The sequence below is a fragment of the Pyrgilauda ruficollis genome, unplaced genomic scaffold (genome assembly GCF_017590135.1).
Source record: "Pyrgilauda ruficollis isolate IOZ18807 unplaced genomic scaffold, ASM1759013v1 scaffold149, whole genome shotgun sequence".
Classification (NCBI taxonomy): domain Eukaryota; kingdom Metazoa; phylum Chordata; class Aves; order Passeriformes; family Passeridae; genus Pyrgilauda; species Pyrgilauda ruficollis.
In genome coordinates, this window is record NW_024513543.1 from 280,597 (window position 1) to 305,190 (window position 24,594).

At 56.0% G+C, this 24,594-nt stretch overlaps 1 protein-coding gene across 11 annotated transcripts in view; it reads left to right on the forward strand.

Moving 5' to 3' along the window:
• LOC121349953 (microtubule-actin cross-linking factor 1-like) overlaps positions 1-24,594 on the forward strand; it is a 131,865-nt gene that overhangs the window by 31,833 nt on the left and 75,438 nt on the right. For 5 of the 11 annotated variants that reach the window (XM_041460832.1, XM_041460831.1, XM_041460833.1 and 2 more), the window contains 31 exons: positions 42-134; positions 6,375-6,541; positions 7,153-7,265; positions 7,358-7,464; positions 7,844-7,963; positions 8,069-8,164; positions 8,407-8,534; positions 8,629-8,722; positions 9,395-9,549; positions 10,096-10,372; positions 10,795-10,923; positions 11,172-11,249; positions 11,377-11,538; positions 12,083-12,187; positions 12,714-12,809; positions 13,135-13,260; positions 15,232-15,384; positions 15,859-16,013; positions 16,399-16,525; positions 16,950-17,133; positions 17,678-17,847; positions 18,096-18,274; positions 18,462-18,600; positions 18,978-19,171; positions 19,325-19,487; positions 19,947-20,030; positions 20,120-20,227; positions 20,841-20,939; positions 21,090-21,242; positions 21,344-21,432; positions 21,833-21,968. In XM_041460832.1, coding sequence (XP_041316766.1) covers positions 42-134; positions 6,375-6,541; positions 7,153-7,265; positions 7,358-7,464; positions 7,844-7,963; positions 8,069-8,164; positions 8,407-8,534; positions 8,629-8,722; positions 9,395-9,549; positions 10,096-10,372; positions 10,795-10,923; positions 11,172-11,249; positions 11,377-11,538; positions 12,083-12,187; positions 12,714-12,809; positions 13,135-13,260; positions 15,232-15,384; positions 15,859-16,013; positions 16,399-16,525; positions 16,950-17,133; positions 17,678-17,847; positions 18,096-18,274; positions 18,462-18,600; positions 18,978-19,171; positions 19,325-19,487; positions 19,947-20,030; positions 20,120-20,227; positions 20,841-20,939; positions 21,090-21,242; positions 21,344-21,432; positions 21,833-21,968 — 4,179 coding nt within the window. Of the gene's footprint in view, positions 1-41; positions 135-2,724; positions 3,807-6,374; positions 6,542-7,152; positions 7,266-7,357; positions 7,465-7,843; positions 7,964-8,068; positions 8,165-8,406; positions 8,535-8,628; positions 8,723-9,394; positions 9,550-10,095; positions 10,373-10,794; positions 10,924-11,171; positions 11,250-11,376; positions 11,539-12,082; positions 12,188-12,713; positions 12,810-13,134; positions 13,261-15,231; positions 15,385-15,858; positions 16,014-16,398; positions 16,526-16,949; positions 17,134-17,677; positions 17,848-18,095; positions 18,275-18,461; positions 18,601-18,977; positions 19,172-19,324; positions 19,488-19,946; positions 20,031-20,119; positions 20,228-20,377; positions 20,486-20,840; positions 20,940-21,089; positions 21,243-21,343; positions 21,433-21,832; positions 21,969-24,594 lie in introns of those variants that run through there. The other 6 variants (XM_041460826.1, XM_041460828.1, XM_041460830.1 and 3 more) reach the window with 3 other exon arrangements.

Below are 24,594 nucleotides of genomic sequence, written 5' to 3' on the forward strand. Positions count from 1 at the left end.
TCTCTGATGGGAAACTTTAACCCTGTTTGCCTTTTTTCCAGGTGAAACTGGTGAATATCCGCAATGATGACATCACAGATGGCAACCCCAAGCTCACCCTGGGGCTCATCTGGACCATCATCCTCCACTTCCAGGTAGGAGAAGGGATTTTCTTGCCGGAGGACGCGGGGCGGGCGTCGGGAGCGCGTTGTCTCTCCGGGGCAGTGGAATCCTTGTTTTCTGCATTTTCCGTGGTGATGTCAGCACATGGATGGGTCTGGAGGTTCATGGCAGTGTCATGGAGACCACGCTGGGAGGACAGCAACAGCCTCCCCATATCATTTGCATAATGAAATCATTAATGATGGGTTGTGTGCCGTGGCCTCCCGGGGTTGTTGGCCGTGCCTGTTTGCTCAGCTGGAGTCTCTGGAGGAGAAGAGCAAATTTGGAAGGGGCCAGGGGCTGTTATCCCAAGGCACTCCTGGCCCTTTGGGTGGTCACTGCAGCCACAGGACTTTTCACTGGCATGGAATGTGTCAGCTGGGTGACAGCAGAGGGATGGGAGAAGTGCCCTGACCTGGGATGTCTCCAGCAATTGTGTGCTGGAGATGCTCTTGGAAAAGTGAGTTTTCTGTCTTTAGTAGCTTCAGTTTATCCAGTTGTAGCTCTGATGGCTTCGGGGGGGTGACATGTGGCCATCAGTGAGTTGGCATTTGGGATTTGCTGGGCAGTGCTGCTGTCAGCAGCTCCTTGGCCGTGTGGCATCAGCTCTGTGGGCATGAGCCTGTGGGATCTGCTGTATCCCAGCTCCCTGCCTTATCCCTGCTGGCCTCTTCCAGACAGAACTAGTGCTGGCTTTGAGACTCTTTAAGGAAGATTGCACTGGAAAATGGTGTTTTTGGAGGATGGGCAGTGCCTCAGGGAGAGGCTTTGGGGGCAGCATGGGGCTGAGCTGGGTGTAAGGCTGCCGAATGCCTCCAGCAATTGTGTGCTAGAGATGCTGTTGGAAAAGCGAGTTTTCTGTCTTTAGTAGCTTCAGTTTATCCAGCTGTAGCTCTGATGGCTTCAGAGGGTGACATGTGGCCATCAGTGAGTTGGCATTTGGGGTTTGCTGGGCAGTGCTGCTGTCAGCAGCTCCTTGGCCGTGTGGCATCAGCTCTGTGGGCATGAGCCTGTGGGATCTGCTGTATCCCAGCTCCCTGCCTTATCCCTGCTGGCCTCTTCCAGACAGAACTAGTGCTGGCTTTGAGACTCTTTAAGGAAGATTGCACTGGAAAATGGTGTTTTTGGAGGATGGGCAGTGCCTCAGGGAGAGGCTTTGGGGGCAGCGTGGGGCTGAGCTGGGTGTGAGGCTGCTGACGAGGCTCGGGCAGGCTCTGGATGCTGATGAGTCACTGTCATCTCCGTGGGGCCCTGGCTGTGGCATCTTGTCCCCGCTGTCCTTGTGGTCACCCAGCCCTGGTGCATCCTCTGTTGCAGGAGAGGGACATGAGGAAGTCCTGGGTCCCCTCCGTGCTTGGCTGGGAGGGGACACTGCCACCCTGGCCTGGAGGACGGGGTGGGTGGCACGGGAGGCGGGCGAGCCTGCGCGTCCTGCTCCCGCTGCACTAACGGGATTTTTTATGGGGTTGTAGCTCCATTGTGGACCTCTTAATCTCCCTTAGTGTCCCAGTGCTGCTGCCTGGGGGCAGGGAGAGCCCCGGGAGAGGTTTGGGGTGGGATGGTGCTGGTGTGGAGCTCAGGCTCTGCCAGCTCCGGTGTGATGAAGATGAGGAGGGTATCCCGGGGGTTGTTCCCCGTGCCCTGGGAGCTCTTGTGGTCACTGATTTCCCTTAGTCATCTTCTGGATTGCTCCCTGTTGAGTGTTTTCTCGTTGAGCATTTCCTCACTGAATGCTTCCCTGCTTCCTGAGGCTGAGCTCAGTCCCCCCATCTTTCTGCCCCCTACTCCCCAATTTTTGTCTCACCCCCACTTTTGGTGCGTGTTACCCTACCCTGCTCCCTCTGAGCCGGCAGGCAGAGTTGGGGTGCTCCATGCTCCTCAAACCCCTGCCCTGGGAGGCGTTTGGGGCAGGAGCCACAGGAGAGGGGCAGGACTGGGGCTGGACTGGGCTGGGCAGCATCCCGCTCCTGTTCCTGCTGGGACCCTCCATCCGCGGCTCCCTGGAGCGATGCTGGGTCCCCAGGGCACCTCTGTGCCCGTCTGTGCCCCAAGCTGGCTGAGCCTGGCAGCAGCGTGAGCACACTGGGCATTTGGGGCTCCTGGAATGAAGAATTAAGGAGAAAACCTTCCGAACTGGAGAGAAACAGCCCTGCGGAGCCGGCTGGCGAGCATGCAGAGTCACTCTGACTCCTCCCTGCTTTTTTTTTTTTTTTTTTCCTTCCCATTTCTCTCCCACCCCTTCCTTTATTCTACCTTTGCCAACCTTCCTTAGGTTTTGTGTTTTATCCCCGTCTTCCCCAGCCTCTCCCACTCCCCTCCTCGCTCCGCTGCCTGATTCCTGCTCCCTGTTTGTGTTGGCAAGGGCCGTGCTCCAATTACCTCATATTTGGAGAGAAGGACGCCGCAGCCAATCCCCGCTCCCTCTGCTTTTAGGTCAAGTGATTTCTGAACTGCAGTGAGATGCTTTGAATTTGTCTTCTCGCAGCGCCCAGGCTGTAAGATGGCTGTCTGGAGCGGCGGCGGTGGCGGCAGGGCTGGCGGGAGGGGACAGCGACAAGGGGCAGTCGGCGGAGCGCGGAGCGCCGGGCGTTTGATCCGATGAAGCCCGGCTTGGGGTTTATTCGGGAGCCGGCCACTCGCTCAGCTGCCTTCCTGCCGGCACCGAGCGGGAGGAGATGGGGAATTCGCTGGGCTGCGTTAAAGAGCAGAAGGAAAAAGCTGTGGGGAAGGCGCCGCTGTCTCCCAAAAAAAGGGTGCGCTTCAAAAGGAGGCGGAGAGGGAAGAGGAGAGCGATGCCGGAGGCAGCCCCGCAGGAGGAGCCCCCGGCGCTGGAGGTGGCCGAGGATGAGGAGGCGCCCAAATCGAAGGCAGCCCCTGGGCAGGAGGGAGGAGAGGAGCCCCCCGGCAGCCGGCCCCGAGGCGGGGACCCCGATCCGGCAGCGCTGCGCCCCGGGATCATCGTGCAGGTGAAGGAGCGCTTCCAGGGGGAGGTGCAGAAAGCGCGCCTGGTGCTGGAGCCGCAGCGGCCGGGTGTGGCGGGAGCATCCCGGGAGGAAGGCACCACCGTCATCGCCCGCCTGCTGGAGAACCCGGCCGAGAAGGACTGCGAGAAGGCGGTGAGCCGGCTGGTCGAGCTGCAGAGGAGCGGCAGCTGCCGGGCCGTGCTGCTGCCGCTGCGCGCCGGGACCGATGGCCGTGCCGGGGGACTCCTGTCCCCGAGCAGCGCCGTGTCCGGCCGGGATCCAGCGCCCAGCCGGGAGCCGGAGGCCGGCAGCGCCGTGGATGCCTGGGGGAAAGGAGGCAGTGATGATCCCAGCTCCAGCGCCGCGTGGACGTGCTCCTCCGCAGCAGAGCCGGGCACCGTGTCCGAGCTGTCCACGCCGTCCCCCATGGTGGATCAGCTGGAAAACCCCGGCGTGGGGAGAAGCTCAGGGTTGCCGTCGTCCTCTGGGGCTGGGGAGGGAGATGGTCACGGGCTGCCGGCTTCCCGCAGCCCGTCCTCCTTCAGCGGCAGCGCGGCCCGGAGCTCCTCGGGGTACGGCAGCGACCGGCCGGCCAAGGGCACAGGAGGTGGCGGGACCACGGTGTCACCCTCTGATGGTGGCCTCAGGCTCCCTGTGGAGGGCCGGGCTTGGAGGGGGAGCTCGGGGACAGCCGGAGCAATGGTCAGTGTGTGAGTGTGCACAAGCCCCCTTTCCGGAGCGGGGTGGGGGGACCTGGCTCAGGGGACCCCAGATCCTGGTGGCTCCTGGGCATGGTTGTTTTGGCGAGGGGCAGCCTCGTGCTGAGCATGGGGGGCAGGATGGTGAAGAAAGCTCCTGAAGTCTTTTCCCCTGCAGCATCTCCACTGGGAAAGTATCCCTTGGGGACTGAGCTGTCCTATCCCCTGCTCCTGGCACAGGCAGGCTGGGAGTGACAGTCCCTGGATCCAGTGGGTGCGGCTGGTTGCTGCTGTCACCAGTGTCACTCGTGCCCTCAGGGTGTGAATTTGGGGTGTCCCCTTCCTGCTGCCTGTGCAGGATGAATGGCAGCAGGATGAACATGGAGACGCGGGGGCTCTGCCTGCTCTGAGGGGTCTCCAGGAGGAACAGGAGGGGATGGTGCTGTGTTTCAGAGCCTGTTGCTGTTTGCTGGTCACTCTTTTGGGGGTGACAGCGTGGGCAAAGGTGCCCTTGGGTCTGGTCAAGCTGTGAATGCCCCAGGACAAGCGTGTGGTTCAAGGGGTTGTGGCCCTGATGCCTTTGCCAGGTTGGGACCACTGTCACAGCCACCATGTGGCTTTCAGCATCCTGCCACTAGTTGCTTGATGCACAAAACTGATGCTGGTAGGGTTTGGCCCCAAGTCCTGCGAGTTTCCACTCTCTTTTCTTGCTGGTGCCTCCCTAAATCTTTGTCCTGTCACAGGCATGTGAAGAAAGGAGGGTGGAGCTGGTGCCGCACCCTGCACCTCCATAAGCACATCTCTAGGAGAGTTTCCTTCAAGGATGCTCTCAGGGAACAGGCCCAGTGGTTGGAGAACCCCAGTGCAGTGTCAGGGATTAAAAATAAAGGATTTGTCAGATCTGGGTGCTGTGAGGTGCTCCTGGATGGGCAGCACTGCTGGAGAGCCCGCGCGGGGCAGAGCTGGTGGGTGGGTTCACAGAAGGGTTCATTCTGCTCTTAATTAAGCACCATCAGGTAATTAATAAAGGGGTTCTAAGCAGAGGGAGCTTTGTGGATTGCTCCCTGCAGGCGTGGAGGGTCCCATCCTGCATCCTGCTGCTCACCCAGCCCATCCTGCCATCCATCCCAGCTCTGCCGCCAGGTGCCCGCTCCCGACACCCCTGGGGAGAGCCAGCCCCGGGGCTGGAGGAGTTAAAGGCAGCTCCGGCAGTGTGGCAGCAGCTGACAAAGAGCAGTTTCATGTGTGATGAGCAGCGTATCAGGCTGGAGAGGGAGGTGAGCTGCAGCATACCAATGACACCGGCAGCATCCGCCCCGCCAGCGGGAGAGGCGATAATCCCGCAGCTCCTGTCTCCTTCCTGCAAAGGGATGGCTGACAGCCGGGACCTGAGCGCTGCCAGCACCCAGCTCAGGGTGTTTTGAGGAGGGATTTGGGTGTTTTCAGGGCTGTAGGTAGGGCTGGGTCCTGGCACACCTGCTCCCTGCAGTGCCCGGAGGAGGAATCCGGGGAGCAAACAGCCTGCGTTGCCTTTCCGTGGGCACCCTGGAAAATCCCAGTGGCTCCCATCCTCCCCTTTGTCCTTCCCTCAATTAAGGGGAGGTAATTGTACTAACTGGGGAGCTGGAGAGGGGAGGGTGAGGAGGAAGCCGTGCCAATCAGGAATATGCTGGCATGCGGGGACACGTGCGTGGTGTCACGTGCCAGTCTGGGATTCGCAGCCAGTCCTGTCTGAGGGGTCCGTGACTGTCGCTGTCTTTTCTTGGGAACTGGGTCACAGCACCCCCTGCCACCAGCCAGGCAGAGGGGGGATGTCACATCCTTCTCCCCATCCTTCCCTTTTCCCCCCAACGTGGAGCTGCTCCATGGCTGCTCTCAGGGAGAGACCTCCTCTCCACGTGTTTTCCTGCTTCTTAAGTTGGTATGTTTTACAACAGGGTGCTCCAAGTGGAGCTCCCCTGCCACACCTGCAGCCCCAGCAAGAGATATTGGTGGTGGTCCCTTCTCCTTGCCCACCCTGGGTGCTGCTGGGTGGCAGAGACCATTCCAGGAGCCCCAGGTGTCTGAGGGTGCTGGGGCTCCTGGTGGTGGGTGCTGGGCAGGGGCAGTGAGGGTACAGGAGGTTGCACGGCGTGTTTGGAGCAGGGAGAGGCAGGAAGGGACCTGCCTGGAGCCTCCTCTCTCCAGGACATTGTGTTCCCAGTGAGGTGTGTCCCTGTCTGTGGGGACAGGGATGGTGCAGAGGGAGTGGCTCTGGGAGCTGGGGTTTGGAGTTGTCAGCTCATGTCCCAGCTGGGCTGGGCTGTGTGGCCAAGCAGCACCTGGTGGCCCTGTGAAATGGGGTTAGAAAATGTCTGGCTCTGCCTGTTTGGGTGTCCAAACCACAGCATACAGATCCTGTGACCCCTTCCCAAATTCCTTGGCCACGGGGTCCCCTCTCCCCATGGTGACCACGAGTTGCCTCCAGCCCTTCCTGGTAGCCAGGTCTGGGGCAAGTTCACAGAAACTGGATGTGCCTGGTGGAGCTTTCCCTGCTCCTGCATCCTCCCATGGCTGTGCTGCTTCCTTACAGATCTCTGACATCTACATCAGTGGGGAGCTGGGGGATATGTCAGCCAAGGAGAAGCTCCTGCTGTGGACACAGAAGGTGACAGCAGGTTACATCGGGTTGAAGTGCACCAACTTCTCCTCCTGCTGGAGCGATGGCAAGATGTTCAACGCCCTCATCCACAGATACAGGTAGGCAGGGAGCAGCAGTGGGAGTGTCATGAGGGTGGGAGGAGGGATGAGGATCTCCCAGGGGTCTCTGTCCACCACTGTGGTCAGTGATGGGCTGGAGTGCTTGGAGATGTGGGTGAGGCTGGCAGGAGAAATGTCTTTTTTTACCTGGAATTCTCTCTTCTGCCAGGTAGCTGTGGAGGGGGGATATGCTTGGAATGAGCAAAAAATATATCAGGTTGCAGGAAAAAAAATCTTAATGAGGTTGGGGAGAGAGGCAGAAATGAAAAGCTTTAAAACTCCTGAGTGCTGCAGTGCTGCCCTTTTGCTCTCTGTGAACAGCAGCACTTCCATCCATGCTTTTATCCAAGGATCTTGGAGGTCTCCCCAGCAGCAGTTAAACCTCCCTTGATTCCTTCTTCCCCAGCTGGGACCAAGAGGTTTTTCTTTGCAGCCTGAACCCCCTTCCTAAGGGGGATGAGACAGGGAAGTCCTGCAGCCCAGTCCCCTTGGAGAGCCACCACCCTGGGACAGGAGCCAGCCCTGGGAGCCACCCATGGCAGCAGTGCCCACCCAGGATGCTCTGCCCTGGCCACCTGGTGCTGGTTGTGACTCTGGGGCGTGTCTTGCAGGCCGGATCTGGTGGACATGGAGAGGGTGCAGATCCAGAGTAACCGGGAGAACCTGGAGCAGGCCTTCGAGATCGCCGAGCGCCTGGGCGTCACTCGGCTGCTGGATGCTGAAGGTGGGTGCCCAGGGCTTGAGACCACTGCAGGGAGATGCCAGCCTCTCTTCCCACTCCCTTTCCTCACTGCCTTTCTGCTTCCTTCCTGCCAGACGTGGACGTTCCCTCTCCAGATGAGAAATCTGTGATAACTTATGTGTCTTCAATCTACGATGCCTTTCCCAAAGTCCCCGAGGGAGGAGAAGGGATCAGCGCCATTGTAAGCACTGCTGAGGGCTGGGAGGCCGGGACAGCCTTTTGGGAGGCACCTGGGGGTTGTGTGTAGGGCTTGGGAAAGGGTCTGTTCCCTGTGGAAGAGGGCTGAGGAGAGGGAAGAGGCTCAGAGGGAGGAAGAACCCATTATGGTGTGTGCCCTGTGACCTGCTGGGGTGTGTGTGAGGCCACAGCACTGCCCAGGCTCTGCAGGAAAAAAAACAGAGCTTAGAGAGAGAAGTTGGCAAGGAGAATCCTCCTCCTCTCTGTGCCTGGGATGGCATCACAGCAGGGACACCCTGGCACATGATCCACCCTTGTGGCACCTCAGTTCCCTCTGTGATTTGCCCACCAGCAGTGCTTGCAAAGACACTCTCACCCCACAGGAGGTGGATTCGAGGTGGCTGGAGTACCAGACCCGTGTGGAGTCCCTCATCTCGTGGATCAAGCAGCACACGATACTCATGTCAGACAAATCCTTCCCCCAGAACCCTGTAGAGCTAAAGGTAAGTCCTGGACAGGGTCTCTCCTCAGTGTGTCCTGTCTCCAGGGCTGAGGGATGGGTGGTGGCATTCCCCAGGGTGGTTCCTGATGAGCCTTTCTCACCCCAGGCACTTTATAACCAGTACATACACTTCAAAGAAACTGAAATCCCAGCAAAAGAGCAGGAAAAAGGACAGATAGAGGAGCTCTACAAACTGCTAGAGGTAAGGACCATCATGGCTGCCCAGAGGCTGGTAGGTGGGAATGCTGTGCTTTTTTTAGCAAGACTAAAATGTGCTCAGTTCAGGCTTATTTTGGAGTAAAGAGGTGGGAATATCCCTCAGGATAAACGAGGCAGTGAGCAGCACACTGCAGGAGCAGAGGCAGAACTCCTTTTCCCTCTCTGGAATCCCCAGCCAGCTCAAGGCAGAGGTGGGAAATGCCATTCTGCTGATGTTTCCCCCAGGTCTGGATTGAATTTGGACGCATCAAGTTGCCCCAGGGCTACCACCCCAACGATGTGGAGGAGGAGTGGGGCAAGCTCATCATTGAGATGCTGGAGCGTGAGAAGCTCCTGCGGCCGGCAGTGGAGAGGTGGGTGCTGTGCTCCTGGCAGGGACATCCCTGCTCCTTCCTCTGGCCAGAGGGACATCCAAAACCCCTCTCTCCCCTCCCTCTGTCATTCCAGGCTGGAATTGCTGCTACAAATCGCTAACAAAATCCAGAATGGTGCTCTGAGCTGTGAAGAGAAGCTCACCCTGGCGAAGAACACGCTACAGGCTGTGAGTGGGGAGTGGGGTTTCCTCCTCCTGATTTTATTGATTTTTTTTTTGTTTTCCTACTCTTGTTTTGTAGCCATCTCCTCTCCTCTCTTCTGCCTGGGGTGAAGGGTTCCCCTGGAATGTTTTCCTTTCTTTTCTGCCCTTGAGCCTGTCCCAGAGGTGCTGTAGGGGTGGTGGCAGATATTTGGTGATCCACAGATCACATTGAGGACAGGGGATGGGGAGTGGTCTTGTCTCTGGGAATACAGTAAGTGGGGCTGGACATCTGCAGAGGTGCTGGTGTGGAGAACAGCACTTCTGGAAAAGGTTGTTATGTATTTTTTGCTGTATAATGAGGCTCAAAACCCCCAAAATCTGTTAGAAAGGACTCAGTGGCAGACCCTGGGTAGGGAGCAGGTTTCTAAAGAGATTTTCTTTGTTATGGGAGAAAGAGATGTTGGTTGAAAGGGTTGGGAGCTAAAAATGGTGATCCCATCTATTCCTGGAAGCTTTCAGTTGACCTCCAGAAGTTTTTCTAAAGGGCTTGTCCTGGGTGTGGTGTGAGGGGATGGATTCCTGTTCTGCTCCAGCTGAGCTTGCAGATCCAAAGGTGTTTCCAGTCTCCAAGCTGGCTTGCTGCGGGGCTCTCCTGCTGTGAGGGGACTCTTCCCTGAGTGTCCCATGTCCCCTCAGGATGCTGCTCACCTGGAGTCGGGCCAGCCAGTGCAGCACGAGTCCGACGTGGTGGTGTACCTGCAGGAGAGCGAGGGGCTCATCCGCCAGCTCCAGGTGGACGTGCAGATCCTCCGGGACGAGAACTACTACCAGCTGGAGGAGCTGGTCTTCAGGTGACCGTGGAGAAGCTTCCTCAGGGGCTGCACATCTGTGTAGGGCAAGGAGGGAGCACCTGTCCGTCTGCTTACCTGGTATATGGTCTCCTTGAGCCAGGTTTTGTAAGCTCTTGGAGGTTTATTTCACACCCAAGATAGCTCAGCTGCCTTAGAAGGCATCAAATCAGCAGGATGGCTTCTGTGGCAGTGCTGGAAACAGAAAAGTTTTAATAAAAGGCAAAACAACAAAACTCTTTACGAAGAAAGACCGAGCCAGGTGCAAGAGGTTCTTGCTGCTGGTAAAACACCTCACAAAAGCAATTAGTTTCTTTGTTCTCTTCTTTTTCTAGTAAATTGCTTAGGTGGGACTTTTTAGCTCCTGTCCAATTTGGTATCCTTAAGTTTGAGGTGAATCCCCCCAGGTCCTATGAGGTGTCTTCTCACCTAATTAAAGAGAGAAACTTCTGAGCTTATTTCCTTTTTAAGGAGACAAAGCCTAGTTTTGTCACTCCATCAACAGTGGGCACACTCCTGTACTTACCCTCTCCTTGCTTGCTTCCCCAGGATCATGAGGCTGCAGGACGAGCTGGTGACACTGAGGCTGGAGTGCACCAACCTGTACAGGAAGGGCCACTTCTCCACCCTGGAGCTGGTGCCCACGTCCACTCTGAGCACAACACACTTGAAGGGCGAGTCCCTGACCAAGGGGCTCCACACCTCCTCGGCCTCCTGGTTCAGGAAGCCAATGACCAGGACAGAGCTGGTGGCCATCTCCTCCTCTGAAGATGAAGGCAGCCTCCGCTTCGTCTACGAGCTGCTGGCCTGGGTGGAGGAGATGCAGGTGGGTGCTGGGCCAAACCTCCTGCCTGTGCTCAGGCTGACGTGGGAAGCTGCCCCAAGCCTTTTCCTGCCTTTATCTGTGAATTGTTGCTTTTGGTGGTTTGTCGTTTTTGGAGATCTGAGGCTTCTGTCTGCAGCTGGGTTTTCTCTCTTGTGGTGCTGCTGGCCAGTGGGGGTCAGAGGAGCCTTTCAAAGCTGGGAGCAGATCAGCCTTTCAAAGCTGGGAGCTGATGCAGTCACTTGGTCTGATGTGGGTGGGAAGTTTGTGGAGGCTGTCCCAGAAATATCCAGTGTTGGAGCACTGGCTTAGGATCTTCCACCAAGACTGGCAGGTGTTTGTTCCCTCTGGGGTGGCCTGGGAAGATTCCTGGTGTCCCTTTGAGAGCAGAATGAGCAGTGCTGACCTGAACCTCTTGGTTTCAGATGAGACTGGAGCGGGCAGAGTGGGGCACTGACCTGCCAAGCGTGGAATCCCAGCTGGAGACCCAGAGGCACATCCACGCCAGCGTGGAGGACCTGGGCTCCAGCGTGAAGGAGGCCAGGATGTATGAGGTATGGTGGGGGGCTCCAGGCATGGCCCCACGTGGGAAATGAGGGCGTTGGGATCAGCTCTTGTGGGTCACATTCCTGGGACAGAGGGGATTTTTAAGGATGGAGCTTCTGAGTTGATGCAGAGCTGCCCTGAGCCAACCTCTCTCCACCCTCCTCTTCCTCGTGCAGAGCTGTGGAGGAAGATTTGGGGGTGGGGTTCTGGGTGATGCTGTGCTGTGATGGTAACAGGGGCGTTTCTCATCCTGCAGGGTAAAATGTCCCCGAATTTCCGCGCGAGCTACACGGAGACTCTGGGCAAGCTGGAGACTCAGTACTGCAAACTGATGGTGAGTGGGCTCCCAGCACTGCCCAGGGAGCCTGGGAGCCCTCCCTGCTCCAAGGCTGGGGAGAAGGGAAAAAAAACATCAGCTACAGAGCAGGGAGGAAGAAGAATAAACCATTTTTTGTGTCCAGGAAACCTCGAGCTTCAGGCTGAGGCACCTCCAGAGCTTGCATGGATTCGTGTCCCGGGCCACTGCTGAGCTGATCTGGCTGAATGAGAAGGAGGAGGAGGAACTGGCCTATGACTGGAGTGACAACAACCCCAACATTGCAGCCAAGAAGAATTACTTCTCAGTAAGTGCAGGGAGGGCAGGTGCTGCTTTTGGTCCTCTGTGGAGCCCTCAGCTCCCAACAGACCCGAAATCCTGAGGCTGGATGCTCCTTCCCAGCTCCCTGAGCTTGTTGTGCCTGAACAGAGCTGATGGAAGGTCTCCCCAGAGCAGAAAGTGAAATGAATGTGTGTGTTCAGTTGAATTGCAATCAAAAAGGCATCAAAAGGTGTATTTTTAGCATTATTTTGGAGCTCAAGGCATCTTGAACTAGTGGGGGCGAGGGTGATAAGTCTGAGCCAAAGGGGAAAATTGATTCCTCTTTACAGCAGTATAAACAAATTCCCATCTCTCCACAATCACTGTGTGAAGCTGAAGAGGTCCCTGGGCAGGTTTCCAGTGCCTGTTTGGCACACAGGAGGCAGATTCCTGTTGGGAATGGGGCTGTGGGGCCGTGCTGGATTCCCTGGCATCCTCCGGTACCTCCTGCAGAACTTCCACACTGTGTTGGTTGGACACATGGTCTGAGCGAGGTGCCAGAGCTGAGATTTGGGCTTTGCCTCCTGCAGGAGCTGACAGCAGAGCTGGAAGAGAAGCAGGACATCTTCCGTTCCCTCCAGGACACGGCTGAGCTGCTCTCCCTGGAGAACCACCCGGCCAAGCAAACCGTGGAGGTGAGCAGGAGCCTGGCAGAGCTGTGGGGTTCCCAAGGATCAAATCACCTCAGCTGGAGCTGGGAGACTCACTGCCTCACCCCACAGTGCCTGATGAAGTGTTTTATGGTGGCAGGACATCAGTGCAGTGGTAGAGCTTTTTAATTTTGGGAAGTGGCCATTCCCAAATAATCGCCACCTCAAATTAAGACACAAACAGAGACCGTGAGCCTTTCTCACAGAGAGGTGATGCAGAGAACAGCCTTGGCTGCCCTGGGGTCACCCAGGCTTCCAGGGACACTGTGGTGGTGAAGCAAAGGGCTGTGGGAACCTTTTCCAGGGGGTAAAAGCAAAACTGTTCCTGCCTCTGGCATCGTGCGTGACGTGGGGACACTGAGACAGGGTCTGCCATCTTCTGTGTCCAAACCCCCCTGGCTGCAGCCAGATTTTGGTCATTTCTGTCCCTCCCTCCAGCTCCTGTGTCCTTGCTGTGCCCCTCCTGGCTGTGAATGCCCTTTTCCAGTGCCCTTTTCTGTGTTTTCCACAGGCCTACAGCGCTGCTGTGCACACCCAGTGGCAGTGGATCAAGCAGCTCTGCCTGTGCGTGGAGCAGCACGTGAAGGAGAACGCTGCCTATTTCCAGGTATTTGGGGCCAAATTCCCTCAGTCCCATCCACTGAATCCCACCCCATGAGCTCCTCACGCTGCTGTTGTCCTTGATGGAGAGGGAAGGAGGGATTTGTGTTTTCTCTGGAATATCTGTTAGCTGCTCCCTGGGCATTTCTAGGGGAAAAAGGGATCAACTTCCCTGTAGTTCTGATCATGCACCTGGGATGATCCTGCCCTTGCAGCCCTGAAGCCAGAGCAGTGTCAGGAGCTGCTGGCTGAGCCTTTGGGGTGCTCCTTGCCTGCCTTCAGGCTGCTCAGGGGTCTTGCCCAGGTCCCTGTGACCCTTTTTGCCTCGGCAGTTCTTCAGCGACGCCCGGGAGTCGGAGACGTACCTGCGGAACCTGCAGGACTCCATCAAAAGGAAATACTCCTGCGACCACAACACGAGCCTGACACGGCTGGAGGACCTCCTGCAGGACTCCATGGTGGGTTCTCTGACACCCCACCACCCTGCCCTGCTCCAGCAGTGTTGCCTGGGACCCCTCTTTGCTCCCCTGGGCTCTTTGTCCCCACAGTTTTGTGGGATGTGGTTTGTGTTCCACCTCAGGCAGAGGTTTGCTTGCCCTTGGAGCTGCTGAAAGAGCTGCAGGCTGTGCTGGCCCCAGCTGTGTGGTGTGGCTGGAGTTGGTCACTGTCATTTAGAGGCACCATCTGACCTCTGTGTGTCCTCAGGGTGAGGAGCAGGCAGCCTGTGCTGGCTGTGCAAGGTCACAGCCTGATGTGTGAGCTGCTCCTGCCCCAGCCATGATCCTGCTCGAGTCCTGCTGACAAAGGCAGGGCCTCTAGGATGCTCCTGGTTCTGCTTTGGAGCTGGTGGAGAAATGCCTGCTCTTTATCCAGCCCAAATCCTGTGTTAATCCATCCTGCTGGATGGGGGAGAGCCAGGGCAGCCCGGCTGTGCCAGGGGCTGATCTCTCAACACGTGGCCTGGCTTAGCTGAGCAGAGCAGAGCCTGGGCCGTGGCACTGTCACCTTCTTGCCTGATTTGGCCTGAAAAAAACCAACCTAAAAACAACCCCCGAGGAGCAAAGCATCAGCTGGTGTTTGACACCAGGGTCAGGGGAGGATTTGGGCTGTGGCTGAAGTGCTGAGCTGTGGTGGCAGGGTCAGGAGGTGACACCGAGCGTGTGGAGGCAGGTGGTCACTAAGAAATGCACATCAGGGTGTCCCCAGTGGCACTGGGGTGCCCTTACTGGGGGTGATGGGTGCATCAGCACTGTTTTCTCTCCTGGGGGCTCCCCCATCCTCTTTGTCACGGTCTCGGGGTTGTCCTGGCCTGTCTCTGGTGCTGCCAGGACCTGGAGCAGCCAGGCTGGCTCCTGGGGTCTGTGTTTGGCAGCCCTGGCACATCAGGAGTCTGGCAGGTGCTGTCTGGGGTGGGAGAGGCTGTTCTGGGCAGCCAGAGAGTGGCCACAAAGCCAGGACTGGGGCAGCTGCCCTGAGCTCAGCTATATTACTCTTTCTTACCTAATAAGTTAAAGTTGTATTTCTTCCAATCATGCTCCCTGGGACAGGCACAGGTAGTTTATTTAATCATTTATTCTTTTATTTTAATTTTATTTAATTTTATTTTTTTTAACCATTAAAATCTCCTCCACTGTCTTAGCACACTAACCAACCCCAGAGTACCAAGCATGAGGGAGAACCTTTTCTGGGATCCTTTTTTTTTTTTTAAACCTTTGCCACAGGCAGCAGGGGCTGAGCTGTCACTAATCACACGAGCTGCCAGTGTTGTGATCTGCACAGGTCTCCACAGTGCCAGAGGCTGTTCCAGGGGAGCTTTGCCACCATTCCCCCTGGGCTGGTGCCATCACCACACCCAGCAGGGATTTGTAGGAACCCATTTCCTCCAGCTGGCAGATTTCTCCCCGAAGCCAGAGGCCTGTGCAATCGCTCCACCCTGAGCCCTTCTCCTGAGATGTTTGATCCCCGTAATTCATCATCCCCCATTGCAGCCATTGGTTTAAACACCCCTTCATCCTTTGCTTTAGAGAAGGGAGCATGCTTCCCTGGGCTCTCCTCCAGGCAGCTGAACATCCCCAGCTTTGGGCTGGACATTGTCCTGCTCTCGGCCCCTCACAGCTCCTGGGACTTTGTTTTGGTGGATGTTGTGTTCTCTTTTTTTTTTTTTTAACCCTTTTTGAAAGTAAACATTTTCTTGTCCTGCCAGCCAGAGAGGCAGAGGTGTGCATGTGGCTTTGCAGGGCAGTGGGAGTATCAGTGATGTCCCATCCCATCTCCTGAGCCCTCTTCCCATCCTGCCAGGGCAGCAGGATCCTCCTGACGTGTTTGCTCAGCCCTTGCAGGCCAGCACTGGGGTGGGGGGCGAGCTGAGATGCCCAGGGCAGACCTCCCCTCCCCATCCTTGAGCAATCCATCCTCCTTGTCCCTGGCAGGATGAGAAGGAGCAGCTGATCCAGTCCAAGAGCTCGGTCGCCAGCCTGGTGGGACGGTCCAAAACCATCGTCCAGCTGCGGCCCAGGAACCCTGAGCACGCTGTCAAGAGCACCATCCCCATCAAGGCTGTCTGTGACTACAGGCAGATCGAGGTGAGGGCTGGCAGGGTGCTGGTGGCACTTGGGAAGGGAAGGCAGGGACAAGGGAGTGACACCCAGGGTGGTTTAGGATGAGCGCCGTAGGATCTGTCAATGGGAAGCAGGAGCGGAGTGGGAAGACAGGGGGAGGAGGGAAACAGCAGGGATGTTTTTCCTGGAGCACATTTCCATGTCTCAGATTTATTCTGGGCAGGAGCTGGAGTCTTTTCCCCTTCCAAGGAGCATGGGCTTCATCATCCTCAGCCAAACAAGCTCGTGGGTGGCAGCCAGCTCCCCGTGACTTCCTTGTCCCTTCCTGTCCCGGCACGAGCGTGCCGCACTGCCTGGCACCATTCCAGGCTGCTGCTCCATTAAAACACATCCATCTGTGTATTCCTGGGAGCTGGCTCACCCCCAGGAGAGGGGCTGGCGGCAGGGACAGCCCTGCTGCTGGTTTCTGATGGGCTCCTGGTGCTGGTGCTGTTGCAGATCACCATCTGCAGGAACGACGAGTGTGTCCTGGAGGACAATTCCCAGAGGACCAAGTGGAAGGTGATCAGCCCCACAGGGAATGAGGCCATGGTGCCTTCTGTCTGCTTCCTGATCCCCCCACCCAACAAAGAGGCCATCGAGATGGCCAACAGGTAACTTGGTGACAGTCACAGAGGGATGGGATGGTGGCATGGGAGGGGACAGATTTGGGGTGGGAATGGGAAGAGAGTGGGGATGGAGGTGTGGAAGTGGTTTGTGGTGAGGAAAGGAATCCCTCGTGGTTCCACAGCTGCAAACTCCATTGCAGAGACTGCTGCAGTGGCTTGCAAAACGAAAAAATGACAATTTGGGAGGAGGGATCCCCCCAAGGATCTCTGGCACTGAACAGCAGGAGCACCATTCCCTGCCTGGTGCCAAACTGGGGTCACTGGACTGGTGGGCTGCTGTCTGCCAGTGATGGCTGGAGGATTAACAGGGTCAGGGCTGGGTTTGCTGGGAAGATCCAGGCCTGATGGATCTGCTCCTTTCCCCTTGCAGGGTGGAGCAGCTGTACCAGAAAGTGATGGCTCTCTGGCACCAGCTCCACATGAACACAAAGAGCCTCATCTCCTGGAACTACCTGAGGAAGGACATAGCCCTGGTGCAGAGCTTCAGCATGGAAAAGGTACACAGGAACTTCCCTGCCTGGTTCTGGGGTTGTGCTGCTCTCCAGGCTTCTCTGTGTGGCCAAAGAGAGGGGGAAACCAGGGAAATCAAGGGTCTTTACACCTGGGACAGTGCACACCTTGAAAAGGGTCACAGTTTACAGCTGTGGGAAAAAGGGGAACAATTCACACCTTGAAAACCTGAGTTTGGGGGTGCTGTGCAAAAAGATTGCAGCTTTTCCCAATGAAAAGAGCATCAGGAGTTTTCTGCTGCTGAGAGATTGTGGATTGAGCATTTCATTAGGCAGCAAGCACAGCTGGAGGGAGGCATGGGTCTGATACAGAGGATTTACCTCTCCCCCTCTGAAAATACTCCTTGGGCAGATGAAGGCGGTGCAGTTGGTTGTTCCTGATGTTTGGATGTGCCTCTTTCTCCACTCACAGCTGAGATCCTTGGCTCAAGGGGAGTGTCAGCAAGCCCTGAAGAGCCTGCAGGCCCACTACGAGGATTTCCTGCAGGACAGCCGCGACTCAGAGCTCTTCTCCGTGTCGGACCGGCTGCGCCTGGAGGAGGAAGTGGAGTCTTCCAAGGAACACATCCGGCAGCTGCTGGAGTCCATGGAGAACGGTGAGCTTCAAAGGGCCTGATGGTTTAACCAGGAGCTGTGGGAACTCATAAACAAAGGATTTATGGGGCGGCTTCGTGTTCTTCTTTTCCTGAGCTAGCTGGTTGATGGTGTGAGCAGCTGCTCTCTGTATTTCTCCAGCTATCCATCCAAGTGTTCGGCCTTTGTCCAGCACTATTCCTGCAGAGAGGGTTTGGCTTTGCAGCTTCAGCTGAGCTGCTGAGTCCTTCCCCTTGTAGTGTTGGCAATGGGGATGCATTCCAAGCAAGGAGCTCTTCCTGCAGTTAGTCTTTGGGAAAATACACGTGGTGGTGGTGGCACTTGTGACACCATGAGTCCCACCAGGACTCCCAGTGAGGTTCCCTGTGGCTGGACTCATTTCCAGAAGGAGATGATTTGATGATTTAATGATTTAATTGAGGTGTTTTCCATCTGAGCAGAGATCCCGGCATCAACGCTCGGCTCCGGGGATTCCAGCCGGTCCTGTTTGGGACAGATACTGGCCAGTGGTGCTTGAGCTGATCTTCTGTGTGTGTCTGCTTGCAGAGGACAAGGATGAGACCGTTGCCAGGACGTACCTGTCCGAGCTGAAGAACATCCGCCTGCGGCTGGAGGAGTGCGAGCAGCGGCTCGTGAGCCGCATCCCGTCCCCGAGCAGCGCCCGGGCAGACGGTGACACCATCCAGGAGAACGCCCTCCGCATCGCAGAGCAGGAGGTCAGGCCTGCTGCTGGCAGCTGGGCAGGGGAGGGCTGAGATGGAGCCACAGCCAAGGATAGCTGCAGCTCCTCTGCTTGGGTGAAGGGTGCGGGGTTTGAGGGAGTCTCGCTGTGTGCAAGGCGGCGGGGAGCCTCAGCAGGTGGGCTGCCTGCTTCGTTTCCTACCAGCTGCTTTGCCAAGGGCAATCCTGCCTTTTTCCCTGCCTGTCTGGGCTCTGCTTTCATGTTGTCTCCCCTCCTCTGCAGCGCACGCAGGAGGATCTGCAGCAGCTGCAGTCGGAGCTGCGGGTTGTGTCCGAGAGGTGCTACAGCTTCCTGGACAAAGCTCCTGCCGGGCCCAGCACGCCCCTCCTGCGTTCAGAGCTGGACTTGGTGGTGAACAAGATGGAGCAGACGCATGGGCTGTCTTCCATCTACCTGGAAAAGTGAGTTGGGATGTGCCTCTGTTCCCAAACACCTTTTAAAGTGTTCCCAGTTCACTAAAGGCCTTCTTCTGTCCCTCCAGCACACCTCGTGGTGGATGTAACTGAATCCATCGCCCTGCAGCGGGTGGTGCAGCCTCCAGATCTGCACCAGGTCTGGGATGTCATTGTGTTCTGTTTGATTTGCCAGGTTGAAGACGGTTGACATCATTATCCGCAGCGCCCAAGGAGCAGAATCCCTGGTCAAAGGCTACGAGGTGAAGCTGAGCCAGGAGGAGGCTGTTCCTGCTGACCTGGCGGCCATTCACACCCACAGGACAACCTTGCAGGTTGGTGCTGTTGGCTTGTCAAGCAGCATTTTCCCCTTTTTTCTGCTGGATTTGGACTGTGGGGCATTTTTCTTGCCTTGATGCATTTTTAGAGGGTTTTGTGCTGCTGATGTGAGAGCCCTGATTGCTTTGTGGGTGTAGAGGAGGTGCTGTGGCTTTGTGCTCTGTCTGCAGCTGTGGGACAGGGCCTGCACCAGTCTGACCTGGGAGCATGTTCCCCTTCATTCTACACCTCCCAGTTCTTTGCAGGCTAAGAAGAGTGGGAAAATAAACCCATTAACCCCTTCCCAGCTGTGTCACCTCTGGCTGGGAGGACATCTCTGGCTTGCTCCCTTCTGCTTGCAGTGACACTGACCCGGTGCTGTCTCCTTTTGCAGCAATGGCTGGGGGAGGTGAAGGACAAGGGCTCCGTGTTCTCCACGCTGGAGGAGGAGATGGTGAAGGCAAAGGAGGTGGGGGACCAGCTGTTCAGGCTGAGGCAGGAGCGCAGCATCGACCTGGAGCGCTTCCAGGAGAAGGGCAGCCAGCTGTGGGATCGCTGGCAGCGAGTCTGCGCCCAGATCGAGACCCGGTGAGAGCCCTCCTGCCTCCCCTCCCACATTTACCCTCATCCTTCAGCCCAGACCTCGGGTCAGGCTTGGTGGAGGTGAAATTATTCTGCCTGGCATTCCTGCTGGTGGCATTTCACCCTCCCCACCTCTTACCTGTCGCGGTTTTCTCTCAGCCACACGGAGCTGGAGAGCATCCAGGAGGTGCTGAGCGATTACCGGCAGTGCCACAGCGCCCTGATCCAGTGGATTGAGGAGATCACAGCCCAGCAGGAGCTGATGAAGCCTGGCCAGGCTGAGGACAGCCGGGTGCTGTCGGAGCAGCTCAGCCAGCAAACGGTGAGGCACGACCTCATGGTGTCTCCTTGCTGCCGTGGCCGTGCCACTTCTTTTCATCTCTGACCTTGCAAATGTGAAAAGCAGCAGGGAAGAGGCTGCAGGCCTGAGCTGGGTGTCTGGGAAGTGGAGGAACTCTGCTTGGCTCGAGGTGCAGATGAGGTCTTGCGTAAAAAATCGGAGATTTTACCCAAAAGTGCAGGGATGTGGGCCAGAATTTTGCTCACGTCCCATGGCTGCTGTCACAGAATCCCAGAAAGGTTGGGTTGGAAGGGATCTCCAAGATTGTCTTGTCTCCATCCTCCTGCCACGGGCAGGGACACCTTACACTAGACTAGGTTGCTCCAAGCCCCATCCACCCTGGCCTTGAACACTTCCAGGGTTGGGGCATCCACAGCTTCTCTGGGCAACAACTCAGCCAACCTGTCCTGACAACCATTTTTACTTTGAATTCCCTTGAAGGCTTTGGCTGCAGAAATTGAGAAAAACCAAGCCAAGCTGGACCAGTGTCAGAAATTCTCCCAGCAGTACTCGGCTGCCGTCAAGGTACAGCTCCTGGGTGGGCTGGGCTGGGCAGGAGCAGCCCTGGCAGAGCTTGCAGGTCTCACAAGCCCCACATCTCCCCACCTTTCCAGGACTATGAGCTGCAGCTGATGACCTACAGGGCCTTCGTGGAGTCGCAGCAGAAGTCGCCCATGAAGCGCCGGCGGATGCTCTCCTCCTCAGATGCCATCACCCAGGAGGTAGGAACCCACCTCAGCTCAGCAGGGGGAAATTTCAGGGGGTTCTTCCACGCCCAGCAAAACCACCCAGCAGCCTCTGTGAAATGAGCTCCTTCCTGCTGAACTCTCTTGTATGAATAAAGTTTCCACCCTCACTGTTTTTTCCAATAGCCAGAGAGGATGGCTTAGTGCCCTAAGCACCAGGTATGCCATACCTTGACTCCTGGGAACCCCTGGGTCAAATCCAGCAGGGTCGGCTCAGCCCTTCAGCCTTGCGAGGTAAATAACCAGAGCACCATGCAGTGTTGCTGTGTGTGCATCTTTGGGGATGAGAACCTTTTTAGGGACCCGAGGTCCTGTCTGCTCTGTGTGGATATGAAAGGTCCTGGTAGCCCTCTGTAAGAGTGGAGCATCCGCCCCAGTGTCGTGCAGCATGCCTTGTGTGGCCACCACCCTCCCCAGCAGACTTGCTGCCTTCCATTGGTGCCATCCCGGCTCTGCCAGCTGCCTTGTGGGGGGTTCCCGAGCCAGAGGTGCCTCATCCATGTCATGTACTGTGCAGGGTGACAGTCTGGATCTGCCAGCAGGACTGAGGGACCCCTTTTTTTCCCCCTCTTGTTTTCCCCCTTGGCAGTTCATGGATTTGAGGACTCGCTACACAGCCCTGGTGACTCTGACCACCCAGCACGTGAAGTACATCAGCGACGCGCTGCGGCGCCTGGAGGAGGAGGAGGTGAGGGGGTGGGACACACCTGGGGCTGTCCCCACGTCCCCTCCATCCCCGAGGATGCTGCTCCGTGCTGAGGGCACGTCCTGGGTGCTGCTCTCCCTTTGGAGATCCCTTCTGACGCGGTTGTCTTCCTCCTTCTCCCTCTGTTTGCAGAAAGTGGTGGAGGAGGAAAAGCAGGAGCACGTGGACAAGGTGAAGGAGCTCCTGGGCTGGGCCCTGGGCTTGAAGCAGAGTGTGCAGGGCAGGGCAGCTGCTGCTGGGAGCAGAGAGCTGGGAGACCTTGAGAAATCCATCTCAGAGCAGCAGGTAAAGCAGGGCTGGCACCAGACCCTGAGGTTTAACTTCTGCTCTTTTTTTTCACAGCTGCATTAAGCTGCTTGCTTTCTTTTTTATTTTTTTTTTCCCAGGCCCTGAATGAGGAGCTGACTGCAAAGAAGGAGCAGGTGTCTGAGGCCATCAAAACTTCCCAAATCTTCCTGGCAAAACACAGCCACAAGTGAGTGTGACCAGGGAGAGAACAGGGGCTGGAAATGAGATTCCTTAGAGCTGGTGGATCCGTGGGATCCAGTGCCTGACTCCAGTTAAAAACAATGAGCTGCACACAACAGTTGTCTTCTTTATTGTCTGCAATGAGATCTGTGAAATGTGCAACCCATTTGTGCTGTGGGACAATATTAATCCTCTTTAGTTGAGGTGCAGTCCCATATATTTGGGGATTTGATTGTTACAATGCAGGTCAGCCTTTGCTCAGTTATCCTGGCAGGTTTCAGCTGAGCAGGGCAGGGAGAGGAAAGGACTCATGGTGGATTTGGCTTTTTCCTGTGCTTGGAAGGATGTGATAATTCTGTGGAGCTGGTTTGGACAGTATCCTGAGATATTCCCCCTTCCCCTTTCAGGCTTTCCCAACCAGAAAAAGACCAGATTTCTGCTCAGATTGGTGCTCTGAAGGAAACCTACCAGGCTCTCTGCAGCAACTCCACGGAGCAACTCCAGCAGCTGCAGAGCCAGCTGGCTCAGGAGACAGAGCACAAGGTAGTGCTGCCTGCTCAGCCCTGTTCCCTCCTCACCTGCCCTCCTCAGGCTGTGGAAAAGGTTTCATTTTGTCGTGTGTCTCCTGGCCACTGGCCACTCACAGCCTCTTGCACGTGGTTGCCCTCCCTTCTCTCCTATCCATGGTCACCCAAAAAGCATCTGGTGGTGCCTGGAGGCCAAGCAGGAGCTGTTTTCCTGCTGCCTTCCAGCTCCGTGGGAGAGTTGTCCTTTGGTTGCCATCAGGGCTCTGCCCTCTGCACGAGGCTCGGTCGTGCTTGGTGAGCAAGGGTGGCAGGTGGAATTCTGCCCTGGAAATGTCCCCTTGAGGAAATCTGTGTCCTCTGAGGGCTGGAAGCTCAGAGGGCTCAGCCCCACAGGCTGCCAGGGTGCAGGAAGGTGGGACTCATGTGGCCTCAGGGTCTGGCCGAGGGTTTTTCTCAGCGGTGGCTGAACCAAGCAGCTCTTCCTTGGGGAAGGCAATTAATTACATTATCCAGCCCCTCAGCTGACCTGGGGGACCTTCAGAACCTGTTCCCTGTTCACATCCACCAGGTTCCATCCTTGTAGGGAGGGCTGGAAGCGCATCCTTATTGCCTCTGTTACAGCTGTCATTCACAGATTTACGTGTGCGTGTTCTCTAAGTGTATATTCATGTGTCAATGGATATTTTTGTGTGTTTGCTTGCTGGCTCCCTGTACCCTGAAGCAACAGCCTGCTCACATCTGGCTGTGAGACGCAGGTTTTGGCTCTCAGGTCTGTGAGTGAAGCCCTGTTCAAGCCACTCAAGGGGAGAAGGTGGCAGAGCTGCTTTTTTTGAGATCTGCCTGTCCAGCTTTCACCTAAATATGCAGTGTTTTGCTCCAAACTGGACTTTGCAGCACATTCCAGGTGTTTCAGAGCAGGAAATGATTTATTTTATTGCAAGCCCTTTAGCCCTTTTGCTGGCAGCAGAAAGGTGAACAAATCATTTTGTTAAGCCATCACAGATTTGGTGTAACCTCCCTGTGGAATGGATGCTTTTTTTCTTTTCCCTTTTCCTCCCTTTTGGTCAGGAAAATTATTTTAGAGCAAAACCCTTCTCCAGGGCTTGTCAAGCTGTTTTGGTACAGCACGAGGCTGCTTTGGGGCTGGAACAGTTTTCACTCACAGACTCAGTGAAGCCCAGACAGCAAAACAAGAGATGGCAGTGGGGCCTCACCTGAAATCCCCGTCTGCAGAACCATCCCTGTGGCTCTGCTGCGGAGCTGCTGCTTCACTGTAGAGGGAGCATGAAGAACTCTTTAACATTTGCTTGCTGGAAACATCCAACTGTCAGAAAGAAGTTACAAAAGACCAAAAAAATGCGAAGCAGAACGCGCTAAATTGAGCATGATGTGTCCCTGTATGGTTTGTGTTTCATGTCAACTGTTTTTAAGATTAACTGACATCCTTGCTTACAAGTTTAACTAACCCCCCTGGGATTTAAACAAACAAAACACACAAAAGGGAAAGAGGACGGACCTGTGTGTGGGGTTCTTTTTGCAAAACAAAACAGTCGCATGCTGGACGCTAACCCCAAGCTTTACACTGTGTGTGATACGGCTGAACTGCTCCATAAGGCTCTGTCTTTAACTGCTCAAGGCACACCCTGCAAGTCGGTAAGTAAAAGCCTTTTACTCCCCTCCCTCCCATCCATTTCCTTTTTTTATCTTTCTCTTTTGTTTCCCCCCCCTTTCCCTCTTCTCTGTCTTTCCAAGGCTTGTTCATCTCTGAGTATGCACGTCAGGGTCTGGTGATGGAGAGCTTAGCTTGTCTCAGAAGGTTCTTCCTGTCCCCACAGCAGGGTGTTGGGATGCAAAAGGAATTCATTCCGTGGTCCTGGTTCCCTCCTTGTTATCCCCACAAAAATCTTGGGCCAGCCTTATACCCAACCAAAGGCGCCGGGAGAAACCCAAACGTCCAAAGAGCCTTTGAGCAAAGACACTTTATCACCTAAATTATTACCCTCCCTGTGGGGATAGCAGCAAGAAAAGCCCCTCCAAAAAGCACCACAGTAGTTGGTCTGTCACTGTTCTCATGCTGGAACCTCCAGCTTGTTCCATTTCTCTCCTGGCCCTGTCTGAGGAGCAACTTGGAGGTGCTGGAGTGGGCAGAGCAGGGGCATGGTCATGCCTGGGGAGCTGTCCTGCTCCTGCCCTGCTGCATGGCTGGGAGCTGCTCCATGGCACGGGGCTCTGTGGTGCTCCCCACCCATCCTGGCACTTGGGATTTGCTTGGGAAGTGCAGGATTTTCAGCATGGCAGGAATCAGCATGGAGGCTGTGCTGGGGAAGGTTCCTCTTTACCCCAAAGGGGGTGGTTTTGGGGGGGTTTTCTTCCCCGTGAGTGCACAGTGGGATTTGTGTTGTCTTTACTTTTTAAAGCTGGAGTTGTTGAAGGGCTTTGTTGTGCTTGTTGGTTTCCTGCCCTCTTTTCTGTGGAGCATTAGGAATGAGTCTGAGTTTTGGTGCTTGCTGCTTTGCTGCATTACTGCTGGTGGATATTGGAAGCATCTTGGTGCTGCCCTGGTGATGGACTAGATTTCAAACACTTTAGGACTTTCTAGCCTGTTTGGGGATTTTAAGTTTGTTTTGTTTTGTTGTTTTTGT